Here is a 19643-nt window from a genome sequence, read left to right on the forward strand (position 1 = left end):
CTTGGTCTCCGGCGGTTTGTTCAAACCATGTGGTTGTACAGAGGCCCATGAGACTCAAAGGAAGAGTCGAGCCCAAGATGGCAGAGGAGCAGGAAGCAGCCTGATGTGCAACTCCTGGTCTGGCCACACTGGAGGGGAGAGAGAGACGGGGATGGAGAGAGAGAAACAGAGAGAGTGAGTGTGTATTGGGGGGGGGAGGGGGATGGTTCTGGAAAAAGCATATATGAGTGGGGTAGGGCTGAAGAAAAAAAAAAGGATAGTGTGTGTGTGTGTGTGTGAGAAAAGGTTCATGAGGGGTATATACATGCCAAATAGGGTAGAGGTTGGCAGGAAGGTGCATGGGAAACTCCTGTTGTGGTGGAGGTAGAGGGGGATTTCATAACTGGGAGGAGCAGCCAGCCCTTATAATAAGGGAATTCTGTGCACACAAAAGAAGTTACAAATAAAACGTGTGCAGAATTTTGCAGAATTCCCCTAGGAGTAACCATGAGAACAGATACTACTCACTCAAGTCACAGCAACAACACTAAGATACAACTGTCACTTCCTCAGAGTAAAATTATCAAAACTCCTTTGCACAGGGCTTGTATGGCAGATTGCACAGGTCTATAAGCTGCCACACAAGCACTGCAACAATGTCTGTGAAAAGGAGTTTGATAACGTTGCTCTGAGGAAGTGGCAGCTGTCTTTTAAGATTCGTTGATATGTCTTGAGTGAAAGGTATTCATTCTGATGGTATATGACCCCTGCTGCAGCCTACTTGGGTGAAACATGGCCACGTCGGGGGCAGTTTCTAAACTGAAACTTTGTTTAAGTTACTTCTGGTTCTCCAGATTCTTGCTGTTGTTCTCTTTTGTGTTTGTTACTAAACATGGATAAAGCCATACATGTTGAGTACAATGAACTTTGAAAAAAAAATGTCTAAAAAAGAAAAAAAAAACCTGAACGTTCGCTCTGCATAAAAATGTTAAAACTGTACTTAAGCAGGCTCCAGTCACTGGGCACATATATGGAGGCTGATACAGAAAGCCTGACTATGCAATTATCACAGGTTGTACGTGCACATTATTGGCCAAACAATACAGAAAAACGATTAAGCATGTGTATTAACTTGCATAGAAGAGACATGGCCACACATTGCATTCAAACGTATGGTAATGAAGGCCACTAAGTATTCCGCTCACTGAAGAGAAGAGCTGTGGCTTTTGATGTGTGCAGAACCTAAACTTTTTTGACATGTCTGGTGCAGCACAGAAGGTTTGGCAGACAGGATATAATTCCAGTTTTTTTTTTTTTTAATTTTCGCTGCCATTTTGTCATCTTCTACAACCAGAATTTCCGCAAGTTTAAGAGAATGGCAAGAGGTAGCTGATCATGTGCTCATGTCTAAACAAAAATGAAAGTGTCAGCACACATTCTTCTGCCCATATCAGCCTCACAAAATTTGTGTGAGAAATTTTTGTGAGGCTGATTTTTGCATGCAGGATAACAGGCACCGATGTGTGCTGACATTTTTCATTTCTGTTAAGACAAGCACACAAAAAGCACCACTTTATTTTATTTATTTGGATTTTGCTCACACCTTTTTCAGTACTAGCTCAAGGTGAGTTACATTCAGGTACACTGGATATTTTTCTGTCCCAGGAGGGCTCACAATCTAAGTTTGTTCCTGAGGCAATGGAGGGTTAAGTGACTTGCCCAAGATCACAAAGAGCAGCAGTGGGATTTGAACCAGCCACCTCTGGATTGCAAGACTGGTGCTCTAACCACTAGGCCACTCCTCCACTCCACTTAACATGAAACCCTTGTGCTCTCCCAATTACAATGCAAGATCTGTATGCATAACATTTGCATAGATAGTATTCTTCATGGCCCAGTATTACACTCACGGTTGAAGAGACAGCCACGCAAGGCTCTACCATGTGGCTTTCTGTATTGTCCCCATGGAGTACAGGTGTTGTCTAGTGGTTAAATTCTGTTGAGAGCCAGGAAAGTCAGGGTTTAAAAACTGCAGAGGCTCCTTGTGACCTTGGGCAAGTGACTTCATCCTTCAAATGCCTCGGGCAGAATTTACAGCCTCATTTACTAACTTGTTAATAAGATTTGATATGAACTAAAGCAATTTAACACAAGTAACACTAGCCCCATTGTTCTCCAGGGGGGTTATTTATTAGGTATGTTATTAACTTGAATTAACTCATTTAAAAAGTTTTTCTTCATTTGAAAAAGGCTCACCTCCTGTACATTAATGCCACTGAGGTATTTAAACATCCCTATCATATCCTCTCTCTCCCGCCTTTCTTCCAGAGTATACATGTTTAGGTCTATAAGCCTGACCCTATATGCTTTGTGAGAGACAACAGACCAATTTTGTAGCCACCCTCTGGACCAACTCCATCCTGTTTATATCTTTTTGTAGATGCAGTCTCCAGAATTGCACACAGTATTCTAAATGGGGTCTCACCAGAGACTTATACAAGGGCACTATCACCTCTTTTTTCCTGTTGGTCATTCCTCTCCCTATGCACCCGAGCATCTTTCTGGCTTTGTCCGTCGCCTTTTTTTTTTTTTTTACCTGTTTGGCCACCTTACCATCAGGCACAATCATCCTCAAGTCCCGCACTTTTGTACAAGGAAGCACTTCACCCCCTATACTGTAACGTTCCCTTGGATTTTTGTAACCCAAGTGCATGCCCCTGTATTTTTTAGCATTAAATCTTAGTTGCCAATTATTGGACCATTCAAGCTTTGCTAGAGCCTTCCTCCTGCTATCTACACCCTCTGAGGTGTCCACCCTATTACAGGGTTTGGTATCATCTGCAAAAAGACAAACCTTACCAGACAGTCCTTCCATAATATAATTCACAAAGATGATAAAGACAGCCAGCCCAAGGACTGATCTTGTGGTACACCACTGAGATATGGAAGCGAACCCCTCATGACTCGAGTAATCTGGTGTACTACTACTGCAGACAGGGTCAGAAAGGTAGTATAGAAAATGGAGATATTCAATCCTGTTATTTTGACAGGCTATCGAAATAACCACATGATTGAGGGCATGCGCTAGATGTAATCTACTTAGATTTCAGCAAAGACTTTGACACAGTTCCTCATACAAAGCCCTTGAATAAACGTGACAGGCTGAAGTTAGGACCCAAAGTGGTGGATTAGGAATACCAGAGGGTAATGGAATTCACTTGAAAGAAGGAAAGGTGAGTAGTGGAGTGCCTCAAGTATCAGTGCTGGGGCCAATTCAGTTCAAAATATTTGTGAGCAACATTGCTAAAGGGTTAGAAGGTAAGGTTTGCCTTTTTGCAGATGATACCAAGGTCTGTAAGAGTGGACACCCCGGATGGAGTGAAAAACATTCAGGATCTGTAAAAGTTAAGAGTCAATGCAAAGAAATGCAGCGTGATGCACTTAGGGAGCAGAAATCCAAGTGCCCCACATGTGCTAGGTGGTGAGAGGCTGATATGCACAGACAGGGGAGAAGGACCTTGGGGTGATAGTATCTGAGGATCTGAAGGCGATGAAACAGTCTGACAAGACGGTGGCCATAGCCGAAGGATGCTAGGCTGTACAGAGACACATAACCAGGAGAAAGGAGGATGCACTTGTAAAGTCGCTGGTGAGGCCCCACTTGGGGAGGTCGTATCTTGCTCAGGATGTAAAAAGACAAAGTGGTCCAGAGGAAGGCAACAAAAATGGTATGGGACTTGCATGAAAAAATATATGGGAAGAAACTGGAAGACCTGAATATGAATACCATAGAGGAAAGGAGGGGCAGGGGGAATAATGATACAGATGTTTAAATACTTGAAAGGTATTAATATAGAAACAAATATTTTCCAGACAAGGGAAAATGGTAAAACTACAGGATATGAATTGAGGTTGCAGGGTGGTAGACTTAGGAGTAATGTCAGGAAATTCTTTTTCACAGAGAGTGTGAATGCCCTCCTGAAGCAGGTGGTGGAGAAAAAAATGGCGACGGAATTCAAAAGGTGTGGGATGAACATAGAGGATCTATGAATGGTATAAAAAACAAAACTTAAATGGTTGCATGTGTGCTTGAATGTTGAGTGGCGCTTAGATGGCAACTCTGGCTGAAGAACTAAGGCCAGTAATGGGCAAGCTTGTACGGTCTGAGTGCTATATATGGCAATCCGGTTTAGGATGGGCTAGAGGGGGCCTCAACAAACTCCTGTAATTTGGAACGTGAGGACAGAGCTGGGCAGACTTTTACGATCTGTGCCCTGCAAATGTGAAGATGGATATGGATAGGCTGGAGTGGGCTTCGACGGCAAACTTCAGTAGTTGGAACTTAAGGACAGGGCTGGGCACACTTCTACAGTCTAGGTCCCAGATATACCAAAGATAGACAATGATCAAGTATTGTATATCACATTCGTTGGTGGTATAATCATGATTTGATAATGAGTTGGGCCGACTGGAAGGATCGTTCAGATCTTTACAGCCACCATTTACTATGTTACAATTTTCTAGTTTATAACTGGGTCCCTTTCAGCTGAAGAATGGATAAAGCCCTCAAGATGCATGTTTCCTGCACAGAAAGGACACAATCAAAAAGACAACATTGTGGGGGGGGGGGGGGGGGGGGGGGGGGATTTAGCCATAGTACTTGGAAGTGCTGATAAATTGATAAATGTCAATGAACTTTGAGGATATACTGGCAGACATTGCTAAAAATGGCAAAATATTTTTTTTTGCTGGAAGAGCTTTGTCGTACGTCCATTAGGCAGAGTGAAAGAAACAAAACTGAGGAGCTGAGGAGATTGTTTTGTGTGTGGAACTGCCACTCATGCTGCCACCTTGAGCTTTGGGAAAGAAGGTGCAATCCTGCTTGACAATGGAATATGTTTAGTACATAGATCCCTTAATTTGTAGGCTAAGGAAGCTGAATTAAAGCAAATGCTTTGTTTTCACCTGCACTCCAAAAGGAGATATAAAGCAAGTTGTCCAAGGACAAACAGATTCAGGGAATGAGCAGCATTTAGCGTCTTCTGATGTGTCAGCAATGATTATGTTACACAGATTCTGAAGTCTGCTGATTGCTCCAGGAGTTTAACTCAGTCGAGGGCTTCCCCAGGAATCACAGTCCAATACCTAACCACTTCGGAACTCCCTAATTGTTTCTCCATAACATCACTCTCTCTTTTAGAGGATTTGACTCAAGTCAATTGCATCATATTTCATACTTTTCCCCCTACAACCTCTACATAAAGTGGAAGTAACTTTAGTAAATTAATGTGTTTCCTCAAAATGCTTTTGACTGATGCCTGAAAAATGTTTTATGAAATGTTCTACAGTTTAGATTCTAAAACAGCAAAGCTCAGATAAAATGAAGAAGGACTGTAAATGAAAATGTGGGTAATTAAATCATTTCTCCCCAGCCTACCACACACATGCAAGATGCTACAACTGTCAAAATTACATCACCACAAGGGCCCTGTCATATTATCTTTTAAGTCTCTGCGGTTACATACCAATAGGCTTAGCAAGCTACAACACTGGCCAGTCAACAGGGATGTCATGGAAGGTTCATGACAACAAATCAAATATAAAGCTTCCTTTAGGGAAGAATATGGCACTGTAAACTAAGGATTATTTGACAATTCCCCTAAACAAACAAAACACCAGATCTCATGTGAATGAATTAATGAGAAGTCAGTCTTCAGTCTGCTTTATGTGCAGGCATTTAAAAAGGCTAAACATTTCTACATTTGTGTTGCAGTTCCCTCTACTGGGCAGAAAGTTTTTAACAAAACTTTTGCCTATCAAACAAAGTGAAATCTTTCTGTTGTGATTTATTTATTTGGATTTATTAACTGCCTTTATGAAAGATTACCCAGAGTAGTAATGCATTTTAAAGAAGATATAGACGTTATTCTTATGGGCTTCCACCTCAATCCAAACCAGCCTCTGTTGGCAAATGGTGCCAAAAGCCTTCCTTCACGACTTATGGTTTCCATTTTTTTTTTTTTTAAAGACAACTCCCCCTTTCTATTCTACAGCAGTTACTGCACTGAGCATCCTTAGCCAGGAGGACACTCAGATGTTGGCCACTAGGTATAGCCACTGTGCAATGGGTGGACAGCTCCTCCTACATAGGGGCTATGAATACTAACTCAACATCATCCCCAATCCAGGCCCGTCATAGAAAAAATCTGGACTGAGGATTTGAACTTGGAACTCCCTGCAAAATCACTGCTTTCTTGATTGATCAGTAGGCTACACTGAGCATTAAACATTCTTTAAGACTTTAATTTTATGTACTAATACTTATGGGTTGCTATTCAAGGTAGGGCAGAAAAGCAACTGAACTGACGAGATTGAAGAGGCCTCCCCATCCCCTCCCTTAATTCTAGACCTTGCATAATTAACAGAAGCCCAGTACTAGACTTTACAGCAGTTCTTCTCAATCCAATCCTTGAGGCACACCTAGGGGGAAGATGTACAGAACTCTGGCACTGTTCTCGACAGCGCCAGAAAACAGATTTTTTTTTTTTTTAGTGACCAATGCTCAACACTAACAGCATGTGAATTATATGCACACTGTTAGTGTTGAGCATTGGTCAGTAAAAAGGTCCAAACATTCCTGGTGCATGCCCATAAGAGCTATGTGGGCATGTCCAGTAAACAGATGAGGGGGGGAGCTCCCTATGTGCTTAATGCCCCTCCCAACCTAAAAAAAAAAAAAATAAAATAGTCCCCAGTGGTCATCACTGGCCCTGTGGTCTAGTGGAATCCCACTCCCCCAGCATACCTTTGGTAGGAGACAGGAGGGATGCCTATTCCCTCATGAATCTAGGCTCATCCTCTTCAACACTGCGGCGCCCACCCCTGCCCAGTGCATCCTAGGATGCACTGGGAGAGGCCTAAATATCATATTTTAAAAAAAAAACCCTCCTTATAAGGTACTTAGGCCCCTCCCAGTTCATCCCAGGATGCACTGCGCAGGGTTGAGGTGCCACTACTTTGAAGAGGGCAGGCACAGAGGCAGGAATGAGTAGACATCCCTCCTGCCTCCTACTAAATGTTATGTGGAGGGCGTTGGGGGGGAGGGGCATTCCACTAGACCACTAGGGCTAGTGGCAACAAGGGGGTCAGGCTCGGCATGGCCAGGGGACTGCCTGGTCAAGTCAGTGGGCCCACTGGACCACCAAGCTATTTTTTTTTTTTTGGGGGGGGGGGGTAGGGAGGGATTTTGTTTTGTTTTGGTTGTGGGGAAGGCTTATGCAAGAGTTTGGGATGAGGGACCAAGATGTGCTGCAATTTTGACCTTCTTGGCACTGCCTGAGCCAATCAGCACTCAGGCACTGACAAGAAGCTAGCACGGGACCCTGACAGCTCAAGAGCCATTGGTAGTTTGCAGTTGTTAGGGCAGGGGGGTTTTGTAAGCCAGTTTTCTGTGCATTGCATGAATTGTGAATGAGCTCATTTTAATACTAGCGAGCACATTAGCAAACGACTTTCAGACACTTCTTCCATGCATTGTAAAGCAGTGGCCGAAAGCATCTGTCCAAATGCAAAGTGATGGGAAGAATAATCCAAATCATAGTTACCTGATGTCAGAGTCCACCTTAGGAGTCAGCACTCAAGTAAAATATCTAGGTGCCGTTGTAGACAATATTAGTTTCACATTTTGATAAAATAGTGGTGCTACAGTAGTCAGGATGATTCTGTGTAGGAGACTTATGTACATCTCTTATACTGACTTGGCATATTTGTAATTTTCCTACAATAAATAATTCGACTTTCATTGTATCTAGCCAATGCCTTGACTCAAGCAATTTGGCTGTTTGATTAGTCTAATAAACAGTTCTCACCACATCTAGGTATTTTATAATGTAATATGCAAGAAAACGCATTTGTCTCCTTAGTAATTTTGTACATCATTGTAAAAAACAAAAAACAATTTAAAAAACAAAAACAAATATTTTGTCATTTTAGGCAACTACTAAAACACAAATCTAGTTAGGAAACAGAAGTGAGTCATTCTATACAAGGGCTTTTTTGGCGTGTAAACCTACTTGTAATTATGCAGTTGGTCCTTCAGATTAGATCAGGCCTAAAACCATACCATTCTAAGAGAAGCCAATGCAGTATGCATGCATTAGAGCTGTGTGCTGACAATTAGCATATGGCTTACTAATGCAAAACAAACTCAAAATTTTAGCTCTTCAATGCAATAAGCTAACAGCATGCAAATTACTGTTGTGTTAAAAAGTGTGCCCAGTCATTAAAAACCCCCCACAAATTAAAAAAAAAAACCCTTGTGGACACCACCATGGTAATAAGCAGCTGTTTGCAACACTGAAGAGTAAAATGTCTCCCTTCCTGTCAGTGCGTGAACTAGGATTGCTTCACATACTGATAAGGAGGAGGATATTAAAAATATGCAGCTATGATCCAAAAATCCCTGATGGTCTAAGGGACACCCCCCAATCCCCCATCTCTCAACCCCAGATATGACCCACCTGGTCAGGAGGCAGGATCAAACGACATTTGTCCCACCTCTGCATCACCTACTTCCAAAATGAAAGTGCAACCCTGCACAGTGCATCCAGGGAACGCTCCATGCAAGGTCAGTCTGCCAAATAAGGGGATTTTTGCTTTACTTGACATGCTCCACCCAGACTCTGCAAAATGATGCCACGGAGTCAGGAATGAGTGAAAATTGTTCTTTCTTCTTGACAAAAGTACATGGGGTCAGGGGGTGTCGCTAGGCTGCACAGGAATCACACTCCACTAGACAATCAGGGATTTTTCAGGTGAGGGGCCAGGAGGTTCAGTAGCCCGCAAGGAATTTTGTTTTTTGGGGGGAGGAGGTGGGGGTTTGGATTAGGGGTCATCTTTGGGATGAGAGCGGGGGATTCAGTGATGTAAGTGCCATACTATTTCAGATCACCAAAGCCAAGTTGCAGATCCTTTACACCCACAATGACCTGGCTTTTAACCTTAAAGCGTTGTGCTTAGTCTTTCAATCTTCAGCACACTTTTCTGCAATACTGTCGAATAGTGAATTAGCCTTGATGTGGTTTTAAATATGGTCTATACTCTGGGCTTTGCATGGGTTAGCTTTTGTACAAGGCCCTTTTCTACATTGTGAACAAAGACCTTACCAACCCTGCACGTACTTTACTGCATCAATCCCTAGGTCAATTCCCAATCTCTTATCAGATGCTAATGACATGACCATCACACAAATGAGGCTTGGAAAACATAAGAAAGCACAGGAAGAAGTTCAGACTTCTTTATACTCCCTACATAGTTTAGATCCTGTCAAACTAATGAGTTAATTAGAAACTGACTGCTTAGGAGCAATCAACGAACCAATCTCTGTGCAAAGAATTAGAAGAACTTCTTAAAACTGATTTCCAAATGCTAGTAATTAGTAAACCACAACGCTGCAAGAATTTGAAGGACCGTTCCGGTAGGAAAATCTCTGCATAGGTGAGTAAAATCAGTGACCTTACTCAATTACAGTTAACTACCATGTGAGTTTCTTCTTTCTGGCAACTGAAACAATTATGTATTAAAAATGCTATCATTATGTCTATTCTATTCTCTCATGTCCAGAAGTTACTACAATATGATTTTATCAAGCACATCATTTAATGAACACTAAGCTCAAAATTCAAGACAACTAGGATTGCCTGTGAAGGTGAAGCACGCCTCAGACAGACCATCATACCACAATTTAGAACATAGAAGACAGAAAGCTGGTTGACTTGAAGCCGGTTCTTCACTACTCTGGAAACATCTAGTAATGTCAGGTAACCTTCCCCACTGTGTGACATGAGGGTGTCATAAGATTACAGTACTAATTACTTTAGAATAACAGTAAAGAATCTTCAAACTAAGCTTATAGAGAGAATCTAAAATCTTCACCTAGCTGGACATTTTATTGAATTTTGATCATGAAGTTCTCCTTTAGAAGCAGAAAGATCAAAGAAAAACTTCAAGAAAATTATATAGAACTTGTCTGGTTGCTGCTTTAAGCATCTTGGCAGCGTCATAGCTCTCTGGCATGTATGAAACACGTCATACTGTCAACAGTTGACTTCAAGAAGTAAATGCATGAAAACTCTAAGTTTATGAGGCAATGATTAATTATAATTTATGATCTTTGACAGGAATAGTTTGTGCTTTGCGTGGTAAAGCCCTAGGGTCACTGAAGCATAAAAGTAGAAAAACAAAGGACCCAGAATCGGCCCCCATGACATGTTGGTTAGCACAGCATGCTACAGAGCAATAGATCTAACACTGACGCCATTTCCAGACAGGCTGCTTCTTGAGTTAAACAGTGCCAGAGATATCAGAAAAACATATTTATTGGTTATTTACTTCCCTACTGGTTCCCTGCAACACAATCACACTCAGCTAGACAAGTACTGTGTGGGCACAGAAAGAATGATATAATCAGCAAAAAGCTTATATTTTCACCAGCGTGTTCTCCTTAATATTCTAGAATTTTCTCTCCTTTGATCCAATACTGCCAGGATCATGTAATTTAACAAAAAGAAAATCAAACTTATTCTCTTAAACTTTTGAATACAATGCATTGCAAAGTAACACAAGTGGTGATCTTGTATGGCCTCATATACCAAGCTAAAAACAAGTACAAAATGAACTCCGTGCAACATGCTGATTTCTGCCCTGTAGTTTTCAAATCTCCCAGCTGAAAACCATAATCTTCCTTTAACATCAGCAAGCTCAACCCAAGCTATTTCTTTTGCTGAACCAGACAGGAGTACATATAATTTCTGTGGAAAATGACCTCAGAGCAGTAATTTTTAAATTGATGACTATTAATCCAAATTAAAAACAGTTTGCAAAATAGTTTTTGGTTTAACAGGAAAAGTTAAGATATAGTTTCTTTCCAGATCAGTGCTCTAACAGAAGCAAGCACACGGTCATTACATTTGTGTGAAGTGGCAAATCCAAAAAAGTGTCACTGTAAGAAGGCTGAATCAGTCAGTCAAATTAGATGAGCTAACCTATTTAATAATACAATGAATGTGCTTACAGAAAACATATTTCTTACACAGTCTGCACAACAGTTACAAAATTTTAAATAAAACACATATATACCTTTTAAAATAGTGACTCTATTGATTGGCTCATTTAGCTCTTGTTCATCCATCAGGGCGTCTACAAGAAAAATGAACAGCTTTGAAATATTATGTAGTCTGTTGTCAAAGAGTACTTTTCAAAGTCATTTTGTACATGCTTTACCTGTGAAAGTGTGGTTTTACAAAACTGCACCCCCCCCCAATATATACTGTAAGCCCGCAGGGGTGCTCCCAAGTGTGCAGCTGCCCTCTAATAGCTCCTGCCTGGCCTCCCCAGCCCTTTGCTTCAGTGAACAACCTTGAAGCTAGACTTCTCTGTGACTCGGGCCTCTGTGTTTGGGCCCCCTCTTTCACTCGGGGTGACCTCTTCATTAACCTCCGGTCCTGGACCTGCCTCCCCGCTGTATCTCCTGGTAACCGACCCCCTTACCAGTTCTTCTGGTGGGGCCCCCGGGTCACCCTTCTCTGGAAGATAGCACGGATTCCTCTGCTTTCAAAAATATGCAAATTAGCTGAGTACATGTAAATTCAATTTATTAGAGCTATGCTTCTGGCTTGTGGGACCTCTCTTTCCAACTATGATTTGTTTACTACAAATTCTCTCCCTGAGCCCATTTACTGTGGGACACCTGGGTCTCAGGGTATAACAGCCACCACCCCTGGATAGGACCTTCTTTACTCTCATTAACCTTATGGTCCTATCCTCCACCCCACGGCACGGCTGTTTGTTCATTTTAAACACTTCACAGTTTCAACCTCAGTACTTTGGGGACTTCTTACCCCAGGATTTTCAGCCTGCTTCACAGTCCTGGAACCCACAATCCACCCTCCTCAGTACTTGGGACACACAGTCCAGGGACACACAATCCACCCTCCTCAGTACTTGGGACACACAGTCCAGGCTTCAGGTCTCCAGGTTCCCATCTCTTCTCCTTTGGGCAAAACTCCATCCTCTACTGAGAGGAAGCTATTTATGAGGTGTCCAATAAACCTCCCCACCTCTTGAGACCTCGCCCCTCTGGTTCCAGAAAGATCTAGGCCTAGAAGTCTCTTCTCACTCCCCCAGCTCTCTCTGGAGCTCCCTCTACTGGCCCATGCAAGTCAATACTCAGCTAGATCCCTGGAGCTCCCCCTAGGGACCAGAATGGGCATTTTCCCGGTTTTCAGTGGGAGAGCACCCTCTGGCGGGCTCCTCAAGTAAGGGCAGACACCGTGTTTATCACAATACGTAAAGATATGCGCCTGCGATTCCTATGTGTATATTTTTACCCATAGTGACAAAAGTGTCACAATGGGTAAAAGGCAATTATTCACATATGCTTGAAAATTCAAATGCATGCGCATACTTTTTCACTGTAAATCTATGGGACTCTTTACAGTAAGTTTTTGTACATATTGTACTCTAACAGTAAAAATTAATGCTAATTTTTTTCACTATGCAGTATATGGGGCAGAGTAACTGTAGGCTGAGAACCAGAAGGCCCAGATTCAAATCCCATGGCAACTCCCAATGAGGTTTAATGACAGGAGGCGGTGTGTGATTTATCTGGCCCATTATCTGGGCTGAAGCGAGGGGGGGGGGGGGGGGGGAAGGGTTGTATTTGTCAGTGCTCCAGAGCTTGCTTTGTTATTTGCAATGCTGTATTGTGGATTTCAGTGCTGCACTATATGCCTTTATTTTTGCTTATGATGATAATAAAGATCTTTATTATCATAAAGTATTGAGCTGCAGGCACTCGGTTGGGCCGAGATGACAGACAAGCTGGACTGGGCATCTGAGCTGCTGCTTCTGAAGCCCAAGGCTATTACCCGTATCCCCCTGCAGCCTGGCCACAGCGGTGGCATGGGCAGAACAGCCCCCAAGTTCTGAAGCTCCTGCGGCTATTATAACAGAGATAAAACAAGCACAATGACAACATGGATGCAGCACCTGACAGTTTTTTTGGACAAACCAAGATGGCAGCTGCTGGGGGAACCGGCTTCAGCTTTTTTTTTTTTTTAACATCACGCCGCCTTCTGTCATTAAACATCCTTAGCAGCTCCCTTGTGCCCTGGGCAAGCCACTTAACCCCTCAATTGCATTGGGATGGCCAGTGTTGATGCTGGCAACCTTACCCTGTTTACGGCCTGCCCTTGAAACTGTCACACGCGGTGGTCGCATAAGCCATTCAGGGGACGAGAGAGAAAACGCAGTGCAGATAAAGTTTCAGTGACATTTGTGGTTTTTGCTTTGTTTTTCCCTTGGTTTAATTTAGTTGTATTTTTTTTTTGTTAGCCTATCATGTCATGAGCATATTATTGTTCTCATTATCACCTAGGCCCCTGTTTACCAAGATATGTTTTTAACGTGCCTACACATAGCATGCGCGTTACCTGTGTAGGCGCCTATAGGGATATTTTAGGCATGTACATGGTTAATGCGCATTAAATACGCTAACGCACCTATAACGCAGCTTAGTAAACAGGGCCCTTAATGGCTATTGGTTTGTTTGTTGTTTTTTTTATTAACTTTAGTAGGTATTTGTTTTTATAAGTTTTTTTTTTTAATATATAGATATTTTCTGCGCCTTAGCAGCATGGCAAGCATGCATGGCATTTTCACCTTTGAAGTACGTACAATTATACCTGCAAGTTGGTAAAGTCTGTGAAGTTAGTGACATTGATGTTTTTTACATTAATACTAATATCAGGGTCTTCAACGGCTTCTCTCCAGGTACCAAAAAACAAACAAACCTTAGATTGTGAGCCACTAGGGACAGAGAAAGTACCTCATATATGTACAGTACTGCAAATGTCTAGTGGGGCTATAAAATGATTATTATTAGTGTATGTATATGTGTATAGCAGGAGTTTTATGTGCAATTCATATAATCATCATGGCGCTTTTTTCTTCACTGCTCCTGCTCTGTGGAATAGCTTGCATGGACGGTGGGACGCTGCTAGAACTCTCTCTAGTGCTAGCAATTCAGTGCCCACACTGGAGCTCCATCGGATGACATCACCCATATGTGTAGGAATAACGCGGCCTGCTTGTCCTCGGAGAATTTTTGTTTCTTAAATAAAAACTTTACACATTTTGTATAAATATAGTACAATATATACTGATTGTTTGTGATTTACATACTTTTATAATTTGAACTACTTTATATAATTTTAATTTTTGTATTTGTCTTATCTGTATATTTTTAGACCCCAATGCAGGCAATTTGCCAAAACATGATCTATATTGGGTCTTTCAATTAATAAACTCTGCTTCTTTTGAATTTGGATCTGCATTACTGTTTTGTCCCACTTGTGGCCATTATACTTGATGCATTGGCATAGGCGGTCGGTGGCCCAACTGTTTGGGGAGGCTAAAGGGGGCGGGGTTAGGGGGTGGGGCCAGGGGTGGAGCTTAAATTCATAATTGTCTGATAACACACAGAAAAAATAAATAAAAGTCACAATTAATACCTTTTATTAAATTTAGATAGATATTAGCTATGTATCATATGTCAAAGAATAAAGTGGTTGCTCAAAGCATATACTAACCACAATCGCTCAACTGCAAAACACTATGCACAACTTTGTGCAAACACACACACAGAACCTTACTGTACCATAAATATTACACTGGGCAGAACCTAATACACCAATATACCACCCATATGGAAAATGCAGACTTAACAATATGAAACAAGGGATCATAATATCACAATTCTCATGTAGAGCCACAAAACATCCTAATTCATGTTTAATGTGGGATAAAATGCCATACATAAGTAAATAAATATAAACTTTTAATGTTGAGCACCCGATTCTCAAAGTGGACATATTCCAAACACTATAATGAAAATAAAATGATTTTTTTTCTACCTTTGTTGTCTGGTGACTTTGTTTTTCTGATCATGCTGGCCCAGTATCCGATTCTGCTACTATCTGTCCTCTTAACTCCGTTTCCAGGGCTTCCTTTCCATTTATTTCTTTTACTTTCCGCCTTTCTTCTTCATTTCTGGTCCTCAGCTTCTGCCTATTTTCTTCATCCATGTGCAGTTTTTCTCCTCTCTTCCTTTTCCCTCATCTCATCTCCTTCCTCGCTTTTCCCTCCCCTCCATCCATGTCCAGCATTTCTTCTCTCTCCCCTCCTATCCCCTGCCCTCCATCCACCCATGTCCAGCAGTGACCCTCCTCTCCCCTGCCCTGCATGCACCCATGCCCAGTGACTCTCCTTCCCCTGCCCTCCATCCACCCATGTCCAGTGACCCTCCTCTCCCCTGCCCTCCTTCCACCCATGTCCAGCAGTGACCCTCCTCTCCCCTGCCCTGCATGCACCCATGCCCAGTGACCCTCCTTCCCCTGCCCTCCATCCACCCATGTCCAGCAGTGGACCCTCCTCTCCCCTGCCCTGCATGCATCCATGCCCAGTGACCCTCCTTCCCCTGCCCTCCATCCACCCATGTCCAGTGACCCTCCTCTCCCCTGCCCTCCTTCCACCCATGTCCAGAAGTGACCCTCCTCTCCCCTGCATGCACCCATGCCCAGTGACCCTCCTTCCCCTGCCCTCCATCCACCCATGTCCAGTGACCCTCCTTCCCCTGCCCTCCATCCACCTATGTCCAGCAGTGACCCTCCCCTGCCCTGCATGAATTATTTTCCTCCCTCCTCCGGATCCTGATTTCAAATTCTTCAGGGTGGGCGCCGGGCGGGCAGGCAGTTTTGCCTGCCCGCTGCGAGCGCTGACTCTCCCCCACTGGCGCTGCGGCTGCCGGCGTTCACGCTTCAAAATGGCCGCCGAGACTTACAGAAGTCTCGCGAGGCCGCTGGAAGTCTCGGCGGGCATTTTTAAAGCGCGAACACCAGCAGCGCAGCGCCAGCGGGGGAATCAGTGCTGGCAGCGGGGCGGGCAGGCAAGACTGCCCCGAAGAATTAGCACACCACCGTCGCTGTGGCTGGGGAGGCTTAGCCTCCCCAAGCCTCCAATACCGGGCGCCTATGCCTCCTCTCCATCCGCCCACCCATGTCCAGCAACCCTTCTCTCCCCTGCCCTCCCTTCCATCCACCCACCTACGCAGCAACCCTCCCCTCCATCCACCCATGTCCAGCAACCCTCCTCTCCCCTTGCCCTCCCCTCCTCCATCCACCCATGTCCAGCAACCCCTGCCCTCCCCTCCATCCACCCATGTCCAGCAACCCTCCTCTCCCCTTGCCCTCCCCTCCTCCATCCACCCACCCATGTCCAGCAAACCCTGCCTTCCCTCCATCCACCCATGTCCAGCAACCCTCCTCTCCCCTGCCCTCCCCTCCATCCACCCATGTCCAGCAACCCTGCCCTCCCCCCCATCCACCCATGTCCAGCAACCCTCCTCTCCCCTTGCCCTCCCCTCCTCCATCCACCCACGTCCAGCAACCCCTGCCTTCCCCTCCATCCACCCATGTCCAGCAACCCTCCTCTCCCCCTGCCCTCCCCTCCATCCACCCATGTCCAGCAACCCTGCTCTCCCCTCCATCCACCCATGTCCAGCAACCCTGCTCTCCCCTCCATCCCCCTATGTCCAGCAGCCCTCCTCTCCCTCCTGCCCTGAGCCCTCCCTGCCCACCAGCGACTCTTCTCTCCCCTGCCCCCCCAGCCATCTGTAGCTTTTGCTCCACACCCCCCCCCCCCCCGGGGTCCTGTCTTTTCAGTCCGCTCTCACCTATCCGCGTTCTCCCTCGCTCCGACACCGGCGATTCACATAGAAGCCAGCCTTAATCTGCCTGCGTCGGAGCCTCTCCCTCAGACGCGTCCCACCTCTGCGTAAGACATGAAGTTGTATTACAGGAGGCGGGACGTGTCTGAGGGAGAGGCTCCGACGCAGGCAGATTAAGGCTGGCTTCTATGTGAATCGCGGCATCGGAGCGAGGGAGAACGCGGATGGGTGAGAGCGGCTGTGGCGGGGGGAGGCAGAGACCGGTCATCCTTGCGCCCCACCTTGGCCAGCAGCCAAGGAAGTCCACGATTTGGCTGGGGAGGCTTAGCCTCCCCAAGCTTCTTATATGGGGTGCCTATGTGCATTGGTTTTTTGTACGTGTTCAATTCCCTCTGTTTTTGCATACATTACCGTTTTAACTCATCAAAAATAAATTTTGTAATGTAATAATAAATCCAAGCAACAGAAAAAAGGAAAAACAAAACAAACAAGCTAGGACTCCCAACTAGAATCTACCATCAAAAGGAGACTAAACATGATAGTGCCTGAGGAACTCAAGGTTACAAACAAGGGGACAACGCAGTGAGCAAAGCAAGAAGGAGGATGCCAGGCTGCATGGAGAAGTACAAGGCCAGCACAAAGGAGGAGGTAATGCCCCTGTACATATCATTGGTGAGGTCTCACTTGGAGTACTGTGTTCAGATTTCTCTAAGGATATAAAGGATATATCCTTCTTTCTCTAAGGATATAAAGAGACCAGAATCGGTCCAGAGGAGGGTGACCACTTTGCCCATAGGTATAAAATAGGATGCACAGATTTAATGCACGATAAACTTTAGTAAAATTGACCCTTAAAGAAATTAATGAACAAATGAATCTTTTCCAAAGAAAGGGAAGTTACAGAACTAAGACATGAAATGAAGCTGTAAAAAGGTAAACTTAAAGCAACATCAGGGTGGTGGATACTTTGGATGCCCTTACAGAGGGGATGAAAATAGTAATGGAATTCAGAAAGACGTGATAAATACAGAGCATCTCAAAATGGAAACAGGACAGAATCCATGTATAGGGCTTTTCGGCTGAAAGCATAAATGACTTATTTATCGTTTAACAACGTTTGATATATAGCTCTTAATATATACATCAGAGCAGTTCACAATTGTATTTTAAAAACAACATAGGAAAAGAACTCCGATATTTAGATAGGAAAGGAACTAAACACCATACATACCAACGAAGGCTTTTGCTTTCGCACTGAAAAATGGACCTGCGAGCATCCAATACAACCGTCTACAACAGTGCAGGCCATTTTTCAGCACACGTTAGTAAAAGGACCCCTATGTTACTAATAGGCAACACACCAGGTCCTCATTCAGCAGGCCAGATTACGTGACTCTCACCTGTAGTGTCGTCACTGCTTTTTTCCTTGCTTGGGCTAAGAGTATCTGATAAATCGGATTCCTTTGCTTCTGCTTGGCTTTCTGAAGGGAAAAGGATGGTCAATTTTGTTAACTAGAGAAAAAACATTAAACTTTTCATCCACATCATGAATTATAGAAACTATCATACAACTGACCCAAGGGCAGCCGATTTTTTTTTTTTAACAGATGAAAAAGCCCTAATAACCATTTTTCAACATGAAGATTTAAACAGCAACTTCTGGAATATGGAAAATTTGTTGAAAAGTCACAAGCTGGATTTCTGATTTAACAAACTACTAAAAACTAATAAAATACTTTCTGGCAACAAAGATGTTATATGACAAGAACAGTAGTGACAGGCGTATGCAACTGCGGGAGCTATTTCGGTTGGAACCAGTGGTGTGCTGGTAAATGTTTAACAACAGGCTCTCTCCCCGGTCCCCCCCTCTGCGCCCCCCCCCCCCCCAAATTGCAGGGCTGGCTATAGCCGGGGAGAGAGCCGGGGTGGGGGGGTGGCAACGCATTTCTCCAGGAAAAAAAAAATTAAATGATCTCAGGTTCCAATCTAATTCATGGTTAATGTGCGATAAAATGCCATAAATACCGTAAATAAATATAAACTTTTAATGCTGAGCATCTGATTCTCAAAGTGAACATATTCCAAACACTATAATGAAAATAAAGTGATTTTTTTCTACCTTTGTTGTCTGGTGACTGTTTTTCTGATCATTCTGATCATGCTGGCCCAGTATACGATTCTGCTGCTATCTGTCCTCTTAACTCCGTTTCCAGGGCTTCCTTTCCTTTCTTCTTCATTTCTGGTCCTCAGCTTCTGCCTATTTTCTTCATCCATGTGCAGTTTTTCTCCTCTCTTCCTTTCTCCTCAACTCATCTCCTTCCTCACTCTTCCCTCCCCTCCATCCATGTCCAGCATTTCTTCTCTCTCCCCTGCCCTCCATCCACCCATGTCCAGGGACCCTTCTCTCCCACTGCCCTGCATGCACCCATACCCAGCGACCCTCCTCTCCCATGCCCTCCATGTGCCCCTGGGATCACTCTCTCTGCTATTTACTTCTACTTCCAAAAGCTCAAAGTCAATATTGAGCCTGCAGCAGTTAGCACTTTTTTTTTTTTTTTTTAAATACTGACCATCGCAGGTAGAATTAACCCTAGACATTCAATTCTAGCAAGTGGGTCCCATCTGATATTCAGTTGGGACCTGTTAAGAGTATCTGGCTGGGTCCCAACGTCCCCCTCCCCCAAGATTCCAATCTTCCTCTCTCCCACACCCAGAAACATCATGAAAACCCCTTCTAATCCCGCCTACCCTCCAAACGTCACAAAAATCCCTTCCAATTCCTCCACCCAACTTCCCCTCCCCCAGAAACATAGACAGCACCCTCACTCTCACCCCAAGTATGCTTCGGGTCTACCTGCCTTGTCCTTCTAATTCTTTGGGG

The 19643-nt window shown here is 44.0% G+C and overlaps 1 protein-coding gene across 16 annotated transcripts in view; it reads right to left on the bottom strand.

The window, feature by feature from the left end:
• SLMAP (sarcolemma associated protein) overlaps positions 1–19643 on the bottom strand; it is a 255812-nt gene that overhangs the window by 40669 nt on the left and 195500 nt on the right. For all 16 annotated transcript variants that reach the window (XM_030208024.1, XM_030208012.1, XM_030208020.1 and 13 more), the window contains 2 exons: positions 18163–18243; positions 11116–11175 (listed from right to left, as the gene is read on the bottom strand). In XM_030208024.1, coding sequence (XP_030063884.1) covers positions 11116–11175; positions 18163–18243 — 141 coding nt within the window. The remainder of the gene's footprint in view (positions 1–11115; positions 11176–18162; positions 18244–19643) is intronic.

Source organism: Microcaecilia unicolor, chromosome 6 (genome assembly GCF_901765095.1).
Source record: "Microcaecilia unicolor chromosome 6, aMicUni1.1, whole genome shotgun sequence".
Lineage (NCBI taxonomy): Eukaryota > Metazoa > Chordata > Amphibia > Gymnophiona > Siphonopidae > Microcaecilia > Microcaecilia unicolor.